This window comes from Syngnathus acus, chromosome 9 (assembly GCF_901709675.1).
Source record: "Syngnathus acus chromosome 9, fSynAcu1.2, whole genome shotgun sequence".
Lineage (NCBI taxonomy): Eukaryota > Metazoa > Chordata > Actinopteri > Syngnathiformes > Syngnathidae > Syngnathus > Syngnathus acus.
Genome location: NC_051094.1, coordinates 3,558,704 through 3,577,683, shown reverse-complemented (window position 1 = coordinate 3,577,683; position 18,980 = coordinate 3,558,704). Strand labels below are relative to the sequence as shown.

Here is an 18,980-nt window from a genome sequence, read left to right as displayed (position 1 = left end):
GCAAATGTATATTATGCTACATATGCAGATAGCCTACAGCTAGCCTGTTTATGAAACATAAATAACAGAGTTCAAAAGTGAAGCAATTCTGCAGGAATTAAATAGTCATCAATTCTATTAAGAATTGATTGTGATAGGCCTTTTCTTGAAACTAGAAAGGGCCATGTTTAATAAAAGGTGATTTAAAAAAAAAAATTCAAACATAATGTTATGATTATTTTACTTATTTTACAGGGCCAGGTGCCCACCGAGCTCACGTGTACTTTGAAAGCGGCCCTGCTGAAGAAGGCGCTTCCGAAGTGCAGCAAAATAAAAAAATAAAAAAGAAAAACATAAGCTCGCACGTCCGCAGGCGGGCGGGCCTCATCAAAATCTGATGACGGCGTGCTCATAAAAAGCTGCAATTCTGCATTAGGAGACCTTTTACAAGCAATCGCAGCTCTTCAACACAGCCGGCAGACGAGTATTTCGATACGCTGACAAGATTAGCGGGCGCACGAAGTAAAAGAGCTTTACAAAGGCGACAAATACAAGATGGATGCTGCAATAAATAAAAATAAATAAACTGCAATAAATAAACAAAAAAAAACACTAAAAGAACTAAATCACTAAAATGAAGGATTACAATTCTATTGTATTTATTGAAATGTGATTGCGCCCCCAATAATGAATAATTATCTGGAATACAGAAATGTTCTTGGATGCCAAATTACATTGTGACTAAGTGGGAACAAATGATGCTCTAAACAACAGGGAAACCATTTTATTAGTTTTAATTAACTTGGACATAAAATGACTTGTCTGTAAATTTCTTTATATAGATTTAAAAATGTCATTGAATGAATTAATAAGATAACCTCTTAGACATTTTTAACATATTTGTATTCCTTTTTCATTTTTAAGTTTTAAAATATGGCTTGTTCAATATATTTGTAAAATTACATTTAAAATAATGACCAGGTATTGATTTTTGTTTCAAAAATGTGAAATGAGTGAATTTGTATTTTATTCTCAAAATATTCAGTTATGCCAATTTTGATTGAATTGATAGTGACGTAGAACGCATTCCAACGCAACACTGCATTCCAACTTCTACAGTCAAACTTTTCATTGGCGTGCTCGTATATCTGCATTACAAGTGATTTTGGAGCAAAAAGAAGAAAAGTTGCAGCTTTAAATCTGCAACGCGAAGCAAAGTTGTTATTTACGAGGTTGTAAAGTAACGCCAGCGTGCGCGGGCGAGAGAAACGTGAAAAAAATCAAAATATGCTTATCGAGCTGCATGCTAATAATGCATACGAGTCGTAATGTGATGCTGGAGATTTAATACAGTTTGTGCGGTTGTGTGTGTGTGTGCGCATTATTCTTAGATGTGGTCAATTGTAGGATTGTGACTATATTCAATTCGATCTTCGGTCACGGTGATCGTATGTATTATCCGTGTCTTCTGGTTGATAATGTGAAAACGAAAATGCCCCAAAAAAATGGCAACTCACAGATATCAAACTGTGCAAACAAAATTTCTAGTGGCTTCAAGTCTGGGTAACAGGAAACCAATCAAATTGCAAAAACCAAAGTGAAATTTTACTTTAATTTTATAGCCTTGTGATCTTCACCTCTGATGCTCATTTGAGAATCACAGCCAAATGTTCTCCTGCTCATCCTGATCCGTTGTCATGTATTAGCCCGCCGTCTTTTGGTACATAAACGGTTTGGAAGAACTATGTTGCGCAACACTGTTGCTTAATGGCCTTCCAAGGAGTCCAAGAACAAAATGTATAGCTTGCGCTATTATTGGGCCGAACCCAAACATTGATCAGAAGCTTTTTTTTGGGGGGTTTGTTGACGGAAAACATGGCGGGCTTCCTTCCGGCAAAAGCTTTCATCGCGTGTGAGCATGTTTGTGTGCGTGTCACACGGGGGTTCAGATGCTCGCACCCAAATCAAGTCGTGCGATGATTGTCAACTTTTGCGTTTGGAGGGTGAGATTTAACAGCTTGGAAGCTCTGGCAACCAAACGGAACCGCTTGTTCGCTATTGATTTGACGCACGCACATCCACATAAGACTAAACACTTTATTTTTGTAGCCTCGGTACTTATATTTCCACACACGATATTCCGAGGGGGAGAGCAGTTAAAGGCTAGTCGCAAGCAATACGTGTAAATTTGAGCGTGGTAATGCTAATAATAATCACGACAACAAAATCGTGTACTATTTCTGAAACGTAGTTCTGAAACATATTTCTGAAACGACGCCGAGCATAAATGTCCATAACAGCAACGGCGCAAGCCGGCTGACAGGCTAACTAAAGACTAAAGCTCAAGACGGCAAATCGAGGACCGCGTCCGTCGCGGTCGGCTTGATTTTGCCGTGTCGGCTTTTTGACGACAAACCGTGGGAGGAGAGGTCGCTGTGGTGGCGGCGGCAAGAGAGAGCCTAATTAAAAGTGTATCATCTTTAATTAAGACCCGGACAAGCTATCAGTGGTAAAAGATCACATTGTCATTAAGCTTAATAAGCTGCGTTATTAACTAACTCCACCGGCATCCATCAAAGACCAAAAAAAAAAAAAAAAAAACGAGGGCGAACGGAGAAAATTAAAGTCGAAACGTAACGAGGGGAGAAAAAATGACGACAAGCACATCTGGAAGGACTCCAAGGGCGTTTTAAATGAGCGGCGGCGCCAACTATTGTCACATCTGCATCTTTTTTCCATCATCAATTATGGACGGCGGTGACTTATTCATAAGAAGAGAAACATCCTTCAAGACGACATCTGCCTCTGCGCAGATGAACTTGTTTGCTGTAAATAAAAGTCGCGGGCCGTGTTGACCGTCAAATACGCAGAAATTTCCACAGGCTGACGTGAACCTACAATGGCTGCTTCCGGCCAAAATGACAGTGCCTTCTTGAGACTTTTTGGTGGGTCCCATTGAAAATTTCATGTAGTTACTTAAAGCCGGCTTTGGAGGTTGGATTTTTCAATACAGAATCAAAACTGGAAAAAGATGACATTACCCCACAATTCAAAACAAATTATCAGAGCTGCTGCTTCTTTTCAGGCACAAGTTCCTGGGAATTTTTTTGTGGGTCTACATGTGAGATATGGCGACCAAATTACACGGTGTTATCTTTGGGGGTCCGAAATTTCTAAAATCACTTGACAATTCATAATGCGAACTGAAAGTGGTCAAGAGGGCTAAATTTGAAACGTGTCTTTTCGAGAAGACCAACAGAAATGTGTCTTGGCCTTGTTCGACTCCTTTGTTGGTCTACCAAAATTGCTCCTGCTAAGTAATAGACATTTTGGGGCAGAATTTTTCAAAACTTTCTTGGATGGTTTTAACATAGGATCATAACAAATGTATGTATCCACTCCAAAGCAAAATGGCAAACTGCCTGTGTGTATTTTCAGACATGGGTTCCTGAGACTTTTATGTTGGTCTTCTCATGAGATACCCACCAAAACCATCTACCAAATTTCATACTGCGAACTGAAACTAGTTTCTGGGGCTGAATTTTGCAAAACTTTCGACCAAGAGTTTGTTTGACCCAAACTTCAAAAATGCCACACATACTGTGCCTGAGTGAGCGTGACTTAATTTTTGTGCACCCACACATGAAAGACATACCCTGCCAAATTCATTCTACGAAGCAAAACAGGAGACAGGGTGGATTTTTTTTTTTTACGATGCTTAGTCTTCATTTTGGCCTTTTGCTGTTGTGCTCTCGCCATGAGTGTAAAGCGTGTTTGTGAACAGACGCTTGTCAAAGGTCTCGTACGCAGCGCGCCGACGGGCGCATTCATAACGCCGTGTCGGCGGCAGTGTTCAAAACGCTTTTTGCGCACACGCGAGGGCCCTTCAGTCCGCATTAGGCAGGGCGGCCACCTTGTTACATTCATGTATACAAAATAAGCACGCGCTCATCGAATATTCACTGTGAACATATTCCCCGCATAACATGACGGCCCCGCTTCTACCCTTTTAAAAATTCAAATGGACACAGGGGAGCATTAGAATACATTACGGCGAGGATGTGTGACACCCCGCCTTCGCTCACCCCCTCCTCCTCCTCCTCCTCCTCCTCCTCCCCCTCCTCCTTTATACGTCTGTCAGAAGGTGAACGAGGAAGAGGAGGCAGAGCGCACACGACCGAGTCGGCCCCTGCGACGCTGACGTTAACAATAATGTAATTTAATTAAAGCCAAGATCCCGCCGCCTCTCCTGCTCGCTTTGATTTTAATAGGCGATGAAGAAAGGAAGCCGAGAGAGTAGCGGCGGTCCGAGCGAGGACGAGGCGGGTCGGGCGGGGGGGTCGGGGTACATCAGGTCGGATCGGATCAGGCCAAGGGGGGGGGGGCAAATGAGCCCCCGACACGAGCGCTCTCCCCTCCCTTTGCCTCTGCGCGGGGTGCAGGTACCAGCCCAGACCACCCGGACGAATACAACGAGAGCCTTCAGCTAATGGGGAGGCAAGAACCAGACGACGAGAAGGCCAAAAATGAGAAGCGATCACAAAATCATGGCGTTAGATCTGGACACATGTTCACATTTAACACAGGCAACCAATTGCTTGTTGCTCCAAACTTGAAATTTATTAGCTAAACAAGAATGTTTTGTCCAAATATGTTTATAAAATTATAATAAAAATGTATGTACTCTAATAATAAATTAAAATACAGCAAAGTAGACAGACGCAAATTTCAAACGTGGCAAGAAAACAACTACTGTAGGAATAACATATTAAGAGCTCAACAAACGTTTACGTTTTCTTTTGGATGTTAATGTATTCATTACAACAATTTTTTTTTTTTTTTTTAACTTTTGTTTTCATTTCATTATTTCATTTGGATTTCTAATTCTCATTGCAAGATCTAGTTTGATTTTGATGCAATTCTAATTTAATTTATATTCATTTCAACTACATTTTTAGTTTGTTTTAAAATGAATTTAGTGTTATTTAGAATTTCATTCCATTCTTTTTTCTAAATGAATTACATTTTAAAGTTCATTATATCTGAATTCTAGCATTCTAATTTAATCTCAATTTATTTCATTCTTAAATATTCTCATCTAGAATATAGAACTGAACATTGGATTTGAAATGTTTTCATTTCATTGTATTTTATTAACAATTTCATTTGCTGTAAAATAATCTTTAAAATTTATGACTTAAACTTTTCAAGTTTTTATTTCACTAATTAGAATTCCTGCCTGTAAAAATGCACCATTGCAACTCATAACCGGCCTAGTCTTAGCGGCCCGTTGATTTGGTATAAAATACGTAGCTGCTAGCATTTGGGCTAATTCACATGGGCGCTAACATTCACAAAAGCAACCTGCTATGAAACAGGATTGCAACTCATAGTTAGCTTGTTCTTACCGGATTACAAATTACAAACCTGTAGCTGCCATTAGCACTAATTAATCTGGGTGCTATCATTTTGTCTTTTGCTTTAGCTGTAATATTTCAATTTGCTACACTAAGCATTGTCCCGTCATCCAATCGGCAGTCAGCAGTAACAAAAAGCTTCCTGCTTTATGAGGTTAATCCGGTTACCAGCCAGGTCCGGAGCAAGAGGGGAGGTAGAGGGGTTGGGGGGGTAGGATTAACATGGCGGTCATTATCAAATTTACAACCAGTCACACAGACATCTGCCCTACTTTTGCTGGCTTCATGTAAAAAGAAGTCATCTGGTTAAGAGAGAGCGGTCGGCGCTCGTAAACGGTCGCTTGGTTTTTCCGCTGCAGTGAAAGCTGTCACAGCACAGGCCGGGGGGGGTGGGGGCGACGGAACGGAGCTGTCATCTGGCTACTTGTTAGCGCTAACAAGGACGTGCGCTGATAGAACTAATGAAGCCCAGGGCTGGCCGCACCGCTAGCAATCCTAGCACCCTAACCCTCGATACGGCTACTCGGTCAAGCTGCATTGGGTGGCGACGAGAGCCGCAGTGAACGCTCACGTTTTCAGATCCTTCTCAATTAGCAATTAGTTTTGTTTACAGCAACTTTCAGGAGAACTAATGTAAATACATACGTCATACAAAACAATTTAACAATAAAAATATTAATGAAAGAAAAAAACAAAGAGAATTCAACAACACGTTTTTGTATTTTCAAATTTCTGGGGGGCACTGACAATTTCAATGGAAGGCACTCTGGCGATTTATACTCGCTTGTTGAAGAATTTTTCTTTAAGACACATTTGTAACGGGTATTGGCAGGATCCCAATCTCCCGTTAGGCCTCCACTGCATTCATATAATACACAAGAAATACTGAGCGGGTGATGAAACAAGACATTTTTGTATGGGGCTAGACAAGAATCAATGGTTGAAATCTGAATTCTGTTAGACATGAAAAGATCATTGTAGGAAAGTAATATCCTGGTGTATCCATTTGTGAATTCCACAATGTGTTGTACTGCAATCGCAATTTCACAGCTAATTACGTGCTTTGACCCAAACAGCTAACAAAAGCACACTTAATATTAGCTTAGTGAACATTAGAAGCGCTAGCAGCACCTTAACGCCTGCATGTAAATGATCTCAACTCTAAATGCATTTGCTGGCTACCGTTAGCGCTAACAGATGTCCTTTCGCGCCTTTTGTCTAAAAAAAGGTGCTATTGTTACAGATGACACATCTTAAAAGGTTTCACCGACGTCTTTAGCTAGCTAGCTACACGTGTGAGGATACAATATGCTAATGGGGCGCTAATTTATGTTCTAAGAAAGAGTTGATGAACAACAAAAACACAAGCCGTGGTGGCAGCAAAGAGGTGTTTAGTGCACGCAGCACTAATTTCCCCATAAAAGACTTTTAATGGAGAGTAAACAAGCAAGCTAATGACGCACCTACGGATCAGAGAGCGTGACATCTTATAATTAACGGAGCTAATTGCTACTAAACTGCAGTGAAGCAGCTAATAAAAGTGTCGGGAGACCACAGACCAAGCCTGAGAGGTGGAAAATGTAAAAACAACGTCATCACAAGTGTTGAGCAATGTTTCAAGACATAGACACGACAATCTGATCCCATGGATTCGCGTGCTCTGGAAACTTTCCGGTCTATAACCCTCAGCTCCGTAGCAAGCCTTCTATCTTTTCCGGACACCGCAAGGGTATTCTCATGAAGCTGAAGAAATAACACGACTCAGACAGGAAATTGGGTGTTGGCGTACAAGGTGGATCCGATACTTCAAAATGAAATCATTCCGCAAACGTGTTTTTTCTTTTCATTCATGAAAACAACCGACAGACCTTCCATTTGAGCTAAAACACCTTTTTATGTATGCCATGGCCGTTAATTAACCCGTGTTGGCCGATTCGGCTGCAGTTTGTGCTCTAAAACTAAAGGTCTTAACCTCAACCGGGACCAAGGCCTAGGTATGGGCTAGGTTCTATTAAAGGGCCGAAGCAGTCGCTCTGAGACAAGGGCCTAGATTAGAACCACGGCCTTGACTGTGACCTTATTCAGCGGCATACTTATTTATCGGATTAAATAATGAAATGATTACACATTTCACAATGTAACTCATTCGTGAACGATTCAATAAAAAAAAAAATCATGGTGGTGATAAATGATCAATTCCTATTTCATATACAGCACATACGTATACTATTTAATGAACTCTGAGTTTATGTTAATGAGGGCAACAAGATGTCTTGATCACCATGCCCATGTCGGTACACGCTTATTTACATATTTCAATCCTCCAGACTTGAAAGTCGCTAACAGATGACAAAATCCCAGCAACAGCTTGTCCTCGGCCGTGACACGGGACATATTTTCTGGGAGAGAACAGAAGTCTGAACATGAGAAAAGTCTTGGAGCTGTCTAGTGGGCCGCGTTAGGGATTATTGTCTTAGCTTGATTGTAAACATGGCTGCCAACATACAGCTCGACCTGTTTACAGTCTGTGGGAAAGTCTGTGCGGCCAGTTTCAAATGGACAGATAATTCATTGCAAAACTTTCCAGAATGTGACCTATAACCTGAACGGCCGAATCAAGATAATCAGCAAACACCTGCATCTGATAAACACTTCCCGAAATTTCTAGTTGGCTTTCCCCGACATTTTGGAAGTTAAACTTATGGTCTTCTGCTCCAAAGGATCAAAATATCAGGAAAGTTTTAAGATGGGTTTGAACGCATTTTGAGTTTGTAATCTGTCAAAAATGGTTGAAACTATTAATATCAACTTCACCAAGGAGCCACACCAGCAGAGCAATCACAAACAATACAAAATTATTTCAAGAAAGAAAACGAGACCTGATGATTACTTTTTCATAAAAAAAAAAAAGAAAATTAAAAAAAAGGCCAATTACATAAAGAGATTTCCCACGTACAGACCCATACGCGAGCACACACCAAAACGATATTTTATCAGCGTGGAGGTCCGGCGGCTCGTACTGTTAACCTCCACCAGCACTCAGCCCACTCGTCCCCCTGGTGAGGAACAGATGCGAAGAGAGAGGAACAAATGGGAATCCAACTGGAAGCCCACACACACACACACACACACACACACACGCACACAAACGCACTAGCAGAACAAGTGCACCGCCTGTTTGGTCGCAGCTCGCCTACTCGCGCTCGGCTTCCTGTCGGACGGCGTCGAGGGAGGGTTGGTTCGCTCTATAGCCGCTATCTTTAAACACACAGCTGCTAAGGGCTGCCAGAATAAGCCCCTCCCTCCTCCCCCAATCCCGCCATCTTGCTCTACCTGCCGTCCCTAGCCGATCCCGGGAAAAACTTGGCGGCAGATGTTGCGAGCGCCAAGCTGGCTCAGAAGTGCCTCCCCGGTTCCCAGCACTCGCCCGACAACACAGTCAAAACGCATCAGATCTCTTTATTTGCGCCCGGGGCGAGTTCGGCACTGCAGCTGTGGCCGCCCCCCGCCCCGCCGCCACCGCCTACCTTTGGTGTCGAAGGCCCTCGGGCGCTAAATGTGAGACCCCCGGAAAAAAAACAAAAACAAAAGAAAAAAACAGTTTCCCTCTCATTTCCCGTCTCGCCTGTCTGCATCTGCTGGAAAATGCAACAGTGGCTTAGGGCGGCGGCACGGAATTGGACACCTCTGTGCGTGCGTGGGTTTGTGTGTGTCTGTGTGGTGGGGGGGTGCATAACGGAGCGGTTGGAGGCCGGTGACCCGTGCCGAACAGATGTCACTGACGACCTGCATCCTTACACCTGTACGAAAAGCCCGGGAAACATTTGTTGAAACATTCATGAGCCAGGGGGGTTCCTGTTGGCCATCAAAAGCCACCTCACAGTCCCTCCCGCCTTTGACAGCTGGCGCTAAACCAAATGATCTGCTTTTCCGCCAAAAACTTGGGAGCAGTTGGAAAATGACGACCCGCGTCCAAAAAAGTCGACTTTCTATTATCAATACCGCTCATCGATGTGATTCCTAATCGATTCTCAGTGGGTGAAGGAAAGAAAGAACTCTTTCTTCTTATGCCCTTTCTTTCGTGGGTGTACCGGCTGGCAAGCGCTCGAAGCGCCCCGACCAGCGGCAGAGCCCATGCGAGGCGTCTACTTCCTCCGATCTGAGCGAGCGCCCGGCTAATCTTGTTCAAATAATCATGGCCCGAGAGGGTTGTTGTCGGCCATCGCCGCCGACTCCCGGCGCTTTGATCGCGACAGGTGAGAAAGAAAAAAAAGAAAAAAAGGGCATTTGAAGTAAAATAGCTAAAAGGGGCAAGCGCCCACAGCTGAGTGCTGCATCTGCTGGGAGGCTCCTTGAGGCACTTCCTTCAATTTGGTGACCTGTTGCTTTCCCATTTGAATCGCAAGGTAAAGGTCCAGGATGAGTATCCAGAGGTCCCTTCCCGACCTCCCGTTAATTTGATGGAAGATTTTGGCGAGCCTCATGCGAATGAAGCGAGCGGGAGCCTTTTTGCTTAGACTTGCCAGTACGAATGGGATTATGGATCATGGATAGAAATGATCCTCACAGGCTGTTTGAGGTCTAACCTGTCAGTAACATCAGCCTTTCAAGGCATAATGCGGAAAATCAACACTGACTAACAAAAACTCTTTTTTTTTTTTACCTTCTCAGCAGACGTGGGCCTCATGAGGGAAACGCGATCGTACTGCCGTCGCATCAAGGCCCACAAAGCGTCCAGACGACCCTGATGGACATGCGGTGCTTAAGTCTCGCAGTCGCGTTCCAAAGCTGAATCCAAAGCAGACCAAAAGACGCCTCACCTTGATGGGGGTGTACCACTTGTTGTCCGAGCGGCGGCGGGGGGAGGCGGCGGCGGGCCCGGCCCGTTTCACCATGGGCTCCTCGGCCTCCTCGGGCATGGACACTACCGCGTTCTTGGCCTTCTCCAGACGGGCGCCCTCTTCGGTGGAGCCCTTCTCGCCCCAGCGCACCTGTGCGGATCAAAGACATCAGTTTTTGTGTTTGGCTTAAGTAGCCAAACACAGAATGACGCTAATGACGCTTGGCGTCAACGACGCTGTTCATAATAACATTTCCCTGCCTTCTTGTGAGAAAATATTTTGTGGTTGCAATAAATAGTGGAATGAAACGTTGCATGTGCAAGAAATTGCGTCTTTGTGTGCAACTTTGGCATCTTTATGAGAACGAGTCCTGTCGAAGGTACAGTAGATGTCGGAGACTTTGCTTCCTCGACCGTAGAAGCGAGGATGTGGCCTGACAAGGCTCATCAAACAGCTACGCGAAGACCAAAGGCGCGGCATCGCACGTCCTCTCAAGGGAAGGGAGCAAAGAGTGCTCCCAGAGGATGCTGGGAAATCCCCGTGATGACTTACAGATGATGTGCAGGAGGAGGACGAGGAAAAGAAGCGTGGGGGGGGGGGGCAACGGTGAGGACGGCGGACACGTTGACAGCCGAGACGACGTGACGGCATCGCGACGGGACGACGAAGGACAGCCTGTCGCGTCAGAGCTGTCGAGGCTCGGATTGACCGACGGAATGATGGACGGCCACGTCGCAATAAAAGCAGCGTAAGCGCTTCCCTGTTGACCCGCTTCGCGTTTACACGACAACGCGCTCGTGTGACTTTTAGAAGAAGGTAAAACTAATGTGGGATTGGTTGCTTGATGGGAGAAAGAGAGATGAGGAGAAGAGGAAGAACACGATGAGGAGAAGGTTGAAGATGAGAAGTTTGGAGAGAAAAAAGACCAAAGAGGTTTAGAAAAGGAGAAGAAAGAGGAGAACAAAGAGGTGGATGAAACTAGAGAGATGAGGAAAAAAGAGGGATGTGTGTGCATGTGTGTGTGTGTTGTGTGTGCTCTTTGACCTCCATGCGTTTGATGCCTCCAGCTCCTCTTCCTCCGTAGTAGGAGGCATCCACGGTGGGCCATTTCTTCTTACCGATCGGCTCGGGCTCCTGCAACGGAGAGACGTTAGCGTGGCTGTTCCAGGCCTCATCACAGCCTTCAAAAGCTCTGAAGCCTGGGCCATTTTGAAGCCGGAAGCCTGATTCAAAAGCGTACTCACAGGTGGCGGCGGTCTTGACGGGGGTGGCTGTGGCGGGGGGTCTTTGATGACCTGGACAAACAGGAAGAGAAAAAAAAACGTCAGCAGAATGTCCGTCAGGAGAAAATGTGACAAGAGCTTGACGGCTGACGGGCCACCCAGTCAAAAAAAGAAAAAACTCTACGCAACCCGCTGACTCTGGTGAGTGTTCCTGTTTTGCAACATGAGCCCCCTCCCCCTCCCTCGTGAAAAATGAACAGTCAACTTGTTGACAGGGTGGGATGCGTCTTGAATTAATTGCACGAGGTTCAGCGCACCCGAGCCAACCCGGGACCTGGCGAGTTAATTAACTCCAATAAGACGGGAGACTGAGAGGAGGAGGAGGAAATTGAACTGAATTCCCCCCCGGCAAAGTATCCATCCATCCATCCATCCATTTATCCATCTATCCATCTATCCATCTATCTATCCATCTGAGGAGGAAGAGGAGGAAGAAGAGAAGGAGCTCCTGTTTTTTTGTACGTATTGGCTGAAACCTGCGCGACTTGACGCCCTCTGAGGGAAGAAGCTCAAACGCTGCCCCCTGGTGAGCTGGAGGTGCCCCTCAACCCCCCACCCCCCCAGTTCTGTAAGTTGGGCACTCTGACAGCACGCTCCATTTAATCAGCGAAGCCGTAAAGAGCAAGGCGGACCTTTTGTCCCAATGTGGGGCATTTAGCAGATGAATTTCTTGCGTGGTGGGAAGGAATTGACACCAACTACAGCTGCTTTTTATGTTGCATTTTCATGAGCAGATGCATGAAGAAAAAAAAAAACATTAGCTTTCATTAACTCCTCTTTGACATTCCTCTAGCCAAGGTTTGAAACCCTACTCTTGCAAACCCGAATTATGGCCCTAATCTGAAAGGGCAACGCTGACTATATGTGACTTGAAAGTCAAACTTATAAGCGCTCAACAAAATCTCACATGGGCTTTCTTGAACGGTCAAGTTTTGCTTAAAACCCAAATTTGAAAGCCTTACCTAGAAACCCTACCATGGCCTTCATCGGAAACCTACAAATGACAGAGTTAGCAAGGACGCTAACAGCTGTTTCCTGCTTTGCGTTTCAAACGCAGGCCCGGCGCGCTCATTAGCATAATGAACGAAAGTCATCAATTAGGCTTAATGAATTTCTCTTTGACACGCTCATCAGCAAATCCTGTGACCTCTCCATACGCTGCCCGGCGTCGTTCCCACCGCCGCCGTACGCTGGCCGCATTAGCTCCTCCCGAGTAATTACACAAGCAGATTTTCGGGACATATTGTGGGCTAAATAGAGTAGAGGGGACTTTGTCCCGGCTCTACCTGCTGAACAGATGCGACATCCAGTTCACATCCAACACAAAGACGAGACACGCGCACAAAATCAATTCTCAAAATTGCAAAGGTCTCCAAAAACCAAGCCGTGTATATACACAGACACATGTTTTTTTTCCACATTGTGGCAGTTCGGCATAAATCATCATGTGTCGGAAAAAAAATACATGCCCACACATTTGACATCCTGTTGAACGACGGAGTTCATATAGATTTGGACAATGCCCAACATTTTAGGATCTACAATCATACCTGCAAACTTGGCGAGCACTAACACATGATCAATCATAAAACTATTATCGAATCGCTGCCGACTAATCGGTGCACCTCCACAACTAACCCTCATTTCGTCGAGCAAAAGTATACTAGCTTAGTGCTAACATATGGCATAAAACGTCACAAGTGCTAACAGAAATGAGCATCCACGGGTGATTCATTGCAAAAGGCGCACGCGGCAGCAACCCATACTAATGGCGCGCCGCAATACGGTTATCAAGTCCTCAAACAATTCCAAAAAGGGACTGAGCCTTTGATTCCGCCGCCATTTTGCCCAAATAAACGACAAACAAAAGCAAATTACTGCTCGCGCGCCTGACCCCTCTGCTGGCTCGGCGGCGAGCCGGGATTTTGCGCCTCGCCGCGGCTTGGCAGACTAGCGAGCGGTACAAAAGAGGAGGGGAGGGGGTTTAAATATTAACAAGGCACACATGGCCGTGCTCTTGTGCGGCGTTCCCCGGGTGCGAGGCGACAGCAGCTCCCCGCACCAAGACAAACACGGCGGCGGCCAGACATGCTGCGCGGGGTTTACATTTTAATGCCTTTGTTGCCGCTCCAAAATATGCTCACGTCTCATGCTGGACGCCGTCCCCGCAGGTTCCCGCCACGCCAGGTGACGTCCATCATTTCTGGTGAAGGGGCTTTGCGTCGGTGGCCAGGAAAAAAATAAAAATAAAGCAGACACGCGGGAGCAAAAAGAGCGCCATCTGTGCCCTCCCCTGGCCCCGTCCCACCTAATCTGTTGTGGATTTTTCTAAAGTGGCTGCGAGTGTTTTCCAAAGGGCCCGAGGGTACGGCGAGTTTACTCTCACACAAAAAGTGCAAGCCGCTCTCAGAGAGAACAATGGAGGAGGCCGCGCTTGCACATCAATTAAAGCGCCACGAGTGAGGAGAGCAGTGGCGGCGACATCTAACTTTGGTACGGGCTAGCAGGGTTGGGAAGGGCCACCAAGCAACCACTTGTAGTTTGCAGTGAGGCGTCAAAAAGACACGAGTGGCAATTGATCAACTTTCAAGACATCATCAACCAAAAGTGCTCATCCCGCCTTCGATGCTACCTGGAATGTAAGAAATCTGCCAACATGTTTTTTGTCCAAGACAAAACGGTGAGCCGCGTTAATCCTTTGCGACCCAAATTGAGCTTTCGCCCCAGCGAGAGAGCCGATTGGCTGAGGCGCAAGTCGCGCACAATAACCACTTCAAAGCGGTCCAAAATGGCCGGCCGGCTGGCCGCTAACGTCGCCTAGCGACGGCACACAAAGAAGCTCAAACGGGAAGCGGTGACGGCAAGCAGAAAATGGCAGCGGGTCGCCTGCGACAGATTGCGTGCAGGTGAACAAAATCTTTTGCTTGCGAGACATCGGCGGTACGGCGCTACCTAGGGGACCGACGCGATTAATAATAAGCGCGGAGATTGGCGGCGCTTTTTGTCGGATTTGCGGCCGCCGCGAGCTACGCTGTCCTGTTATTAGTGTTTGCTAATCCCGTCATTCGCAGCGTTTCGCTCACAATGTGAAGAAATCGGAAACAAAAGAATCTCTAAAAAAAAGGCCGTCAGTGAGATGACCTAGAAAAAAAAAAATTAGGAAAAAAAGCAGTTGTCTCTTTCTGTGCAAAACGCTGAATACTGGGACGGCTGTGACCCGGCAGAACAGAGATGGACGCGCTTGTGGCATGAAGGCTTCGCCAGACTCACCACAGTGCAGCAGAGGGGCCAGAACCACCAGAAGAGGGCCAGAGCCACCAGAGCCACAAGCACCAGGAACACGATGGCCACCACCAGACCGTTGGACTGCAAACATGTCACAATTTGTTCATTGATACTTTCAGGTGTCATAAAAGACACACACAAAAAAACGTGACAGCGCGTTCGCTTGAAATGTTTTGGGTTGTGTTCCGACTGCACAGAAAGCGTGCTAGCTGCATAAATATTTTGATACGTGACCACCATTTTGGGAGCCTTGATGAAATCAACCTGCTTTTACTGTGACTGGAAAGACGCAGGCTCTGCTGGATAGTTAATGTAGGTCAGCCAACCACCAGGGGGCGACGAGCAGTTAAGTCATCATTAAGCTTGGAACAAGATAACAGCAAATGTATTCAGTTTGCCCCGATAAATTGACATTTTTAGCTAGATTTGACTTGAGTGTGAATTATTATTTGTTTACTCCAAAATGATAATCCGTCTGTTTGAAAGTTTCATGTTGTGTTGCATTGACTCACACAAGTGGAGGCGGTGATGGTGTACGAGCTGGAAATGAACGACTTGCCGTCGTTCAGGCTGATGAGCACGTCCATGCTCCTGGCAACACACAAATGATTGCATGCTTCAAAAAAACAAAACAAAAAACATTTCACTTTTTTTTCCAGCACCATCTGACCATAGTGTCCTCATTCCAGCATGTGCGTTTGTTTTACTGCTTTTTCAAAGTAAGGGCGGAAAGAGTAGCAATAAGAAATAGACTTCAGAATTTAAATCCATTTGACATTTTTTCCAGCAACAGAAAGAAAACAAAGAGAAAAAAATTGTATGTCGATGTTGTGGCAAAACGTGGCACTCCACTGAAGACGCTCCAAATTCAAATTCAGACTTTCCTGGACGGGGCTTATTGTCAAAAACATTCAAAGGATTGCTGAAAGATCTGCAATAACGTCATGGAAATTGGATTTTTTTGTTAAGACTCAAGTATTGAGCAAGAGGGGAGGTGTCAACAAGTTGAGAAAAAAAAAACCATCACTATCAGAGTGCATTGGGACGCGCCGGTGGGGGGGTGCATGCCAAGCTCTGCTTAAATATTTAGCGGGTAAATAAGGGCAAGGTGCCAAGGCATGGGAATATTGACGGGGGGGCGTAATGGACACACGGTCTGCTCGCTCATCTGTTGGGATCCACAGGAGGATTGGCCGCCTCAGGCCAAATCCAAAAGCAAAGAGACCTCTCCTCGTTAGTATTCGGCACGCCGGGCGGGCCGGGCCGGGCCGAGCCGAGCCGCCCGAAGGCGCACCTTCTTTCTCCTTCGCATTCTTTCTTTTTTTGTCAGGCGGAGGATTTGAGGCGTTTCCGAGCGATGCGCAGTTCTCATTAAGGTGGCCGTAATTGGACGAGCCGTAATGGGCATATGGAAATTGCGGTGCCGTTCATCATTAGGGTTTTAATTGAGGGCCATTACGCCACGCACCCTCAACTTGTGCCTCGCACCACGTCAAGGCCCGGAGTCTTTTTTTCACGCACTTGGCGATGCAAATCAAGTGACATATCTGAGCAAAGTAAATGCCACGCGTCTCAATAAGGTTAAAAAGCTTTGGCAGCAGCAGCATCACTGTCCGTTGTCAATATTACACCTGAGCACAATTTGCTCTCACTTTATACACGTAAATGTTGTATACATTTAATGACTAGCTAACTGCTTTGAAAAATGTAATAATGGGATTTTTTTATTAGACTTATTTATATTCATAGTTTTTATTTATTTACAATGGTAACATTTTTGGGTTATTTTTTTATTCATTTTTTTTTTCATGCTGTCTAGCTCATGTACAACCATCCATTTAAAGTATGGCATATGAACTGGTTCAATATTTCAGAATATTGGGGGAAAAAAAATAACATTTTGAAATTGAGGTTTGGGAATTTTAACAAATGTTTTGAAAACAAAAACAGGATAACATGGACGTCGATATATATGTTTTTTTTATTAGCATTTAATTTGTAAACCATAAAGTATCAGGCATTTAATGTGGAAGCCAATGTGGATCAACTTCATTTGTTTTAAAGCGTAAAATGATTGAAAAAAAGGTTAGGGTTTGATTTTGTTTAGTTGAGGGGAAATTATTTAAAGTATTTTTTTATATATACGTATATATACTTATTCAGTTTCTTTTTTAAACACTTCCTATTAGTTGTATGTCCAATTGACCTATCAAAAAAAATCTCCAATTTCTTTTAATATAATTAATAAATATTGAAATAATGATGTATTTTCTTTTTATTTTACCGTCTTCTTACATCAAAAAAAAAAAAAAAGAAAAAAAAAAAAAGACAACCGAGGATAAAAGTTGCTCTGCTGGCCTTTGCAGCCGCAAGGGTGCGGAGGCCGTTCGTCCCTTTGTGGCGTGCAAAGCAAACGCGAGCTCTCCGTGTCGGACGTGACAGCAGAAGCTCATTTGGCCAATTGAAGCCGAATGGCTGATAATAGCGGGCAGGTTATTAATCAGGCAGGAGGGCTCCCATGCGAGAAACACTGATGAGCGGTGGCGGGCACCCCCCTCCACCTCCCCCTCCCATCACAGCTGGACATCCTAAACGCGAGCATCACCCACAACCATATTCTTCCTTCCATCTTGTGAGATGAAATCTAAAAGATATCACTTTTAATATTTGGACAAGCTTAACAAATGGGTTCATTTGTTTCCCCAGAAAAAAAACAAAAAAATATGTTATTGACTTGACTGCAAGTAGATCAATGTATTTAATAATAAAAAAAAAAAAAAGTGGCGTTTGTGGGACAAGAGTTACAAATTATAGAATGAATGTATTTTGAGTTCTGAGAGCTTTGATCCGGGCCGCTCGAGTCTTGGTGATCTTCGATACAATCTGCTTCCGATTTCAGTCAGCTTTAATGTCAAATGTTTTCCAATTCCATGAGACTTTTTATTTCTCTGAGCTTTAGTGTGGACCGTCTGATCCAAGCCCATTTTGTTTGGAATTTTGCCGCACTTTGTTCAGTGAGCTTTGATACAAATTTGGGCTTTGCACGTGATTACAAACTTTGAGCTGATTTAGGTGAGCTTTAATGGGGACCGTTTGAACTCGAGTCAATTTTAATGAGGTTAAATATGGACTCTTTCGGCAGGCTTTGACACGACATAAGCGCAATGCCTCAAAGTTTTCTTTGGGTATCTTTTTTTAAAATCAGACAACAGCTGCAAGGTTGCGTTTTGAAGCGACGGCGAGCAAGTCAGTCCGTCGAGGGATCCGTCAAGAAAGAAAGAGACGATGTCCATCTGGACAACACGGTCGGCGAGGGATCGTGAACACGCTAATGGTTTTCCAAAGTTTCCCGTAAAGACGGCAAAATGGAGGAGGCTGAATAATTGACGGAGGAGCATATGCGAGAGCCGTCGGCAGGCGTCACTCGGCGGAGACTTCTGCTGACAGCTGGGAGAACTTGCAGAATGTTCCCGATTGACGGACGTGCGCTTTGGACTCCCGACAGATGGTACGGCGTTCGCCAGTGTCTTACATGCACTTGGAGTGCCTCCGTTTCAAAAACGACACAAACGAGGCCATTGGCTCCGGATGACGCTACTATGTAGCATAAATCTGTACTGTCGGCTCGCTGTGTCATTTGGAACCAGAAAGAGCTACGTGATCAACGCATTGACGATAAATGTATCTGTACAGTTTTATCTGACACAAACGACTTTGGAGCCGAGAGCAGAAGTTACATATGTAGAGAAAAACGACAACACTGACGGCTAAATCCTGAGAACAAGTTGTAGTTGCACAGCGCGGGGGCTTGGAATGAAGTTGCCGTGACAACAAAGGAACGTGCACATGGACAGGAAATGCAGATGGGAGCAGCTGTCCGCTGGCCCAAAGCCGGCAGTCTTAATAATTGACGAGCTTTAGCGTTAGCATCCTATGTGCTAGGTGTCGACGGAGCCCCTCTGTTATCTTTACGAGAGGACCCTCCCTCCCGCCGCAGGTTTGGGGACGGGGAGCAGGTGCCTGTGTTCGGGGACCGCTGCCCCAGCTGTCCGAGCAGATGAACCCCTTTCCCAGTACGCCAGGAAAAAGGGCGGCCACAAATGGCCTATTCCTTCACATGACCCAAATCGACGTTTACGGGCAACGGCGCCGCCGGCTGACAGATGGGCGGCGGC

The 18,980-nt window shown here is 45.2% G+C and overlaps 2 protein-coding genes across 2 annotated transcripts in view; one reads left to right on the top strand and one right to left on the bottom strand.

The window, feature by feature from the left end:
* LOC119127193 overlaps positions 1 to 18,980 on the top strand; it is a 665,522-nt gene that overhangs the window by 101,644 nt on the left and 544,898 nt on the right. The gene's annotated exons all lie outside the window — the stretch shown is intronic.
* antxr2a (ANTXR cell adhesion molecule 2a) overlaps positions 1 to 18,980 on the bottom strand; it is a 34,653-nt gene that overhangs the window by 5,387 nt on the left and 10,286 nt on the right. The window contains exons 11-16 of the mRNA XM_037259060.1: positions 15,318 to 15,396; positions 14,791 to 14,886; positions 11,482 to 11,532; positions 11,282 to 11,371; positions 10,217 to 10,387; positions 10,060 to 10,140 (exon numbers count right to left, since the gene is read on the bottom strand). Of these exons, the coding sequence (XP_037114955.1) occupies positions 10,060 to 10,140; positions 10,217 to 10,387; positions 11,282 to 11,371; positions 11,482 to 11,532; positions 14,791 to 14,886; positions 15,318 to 15,396 (568 nt within the window). The remainder of the gene's footprint in view (positions 1 to 10,059; positions 10,141 to 10,216; positions 10,388 to 11,281; positions 11,372 to 11,481; positions 11,533 to 14,790; positions 14,887 to 15,317; positions 15,397 to 18,980) is intronic.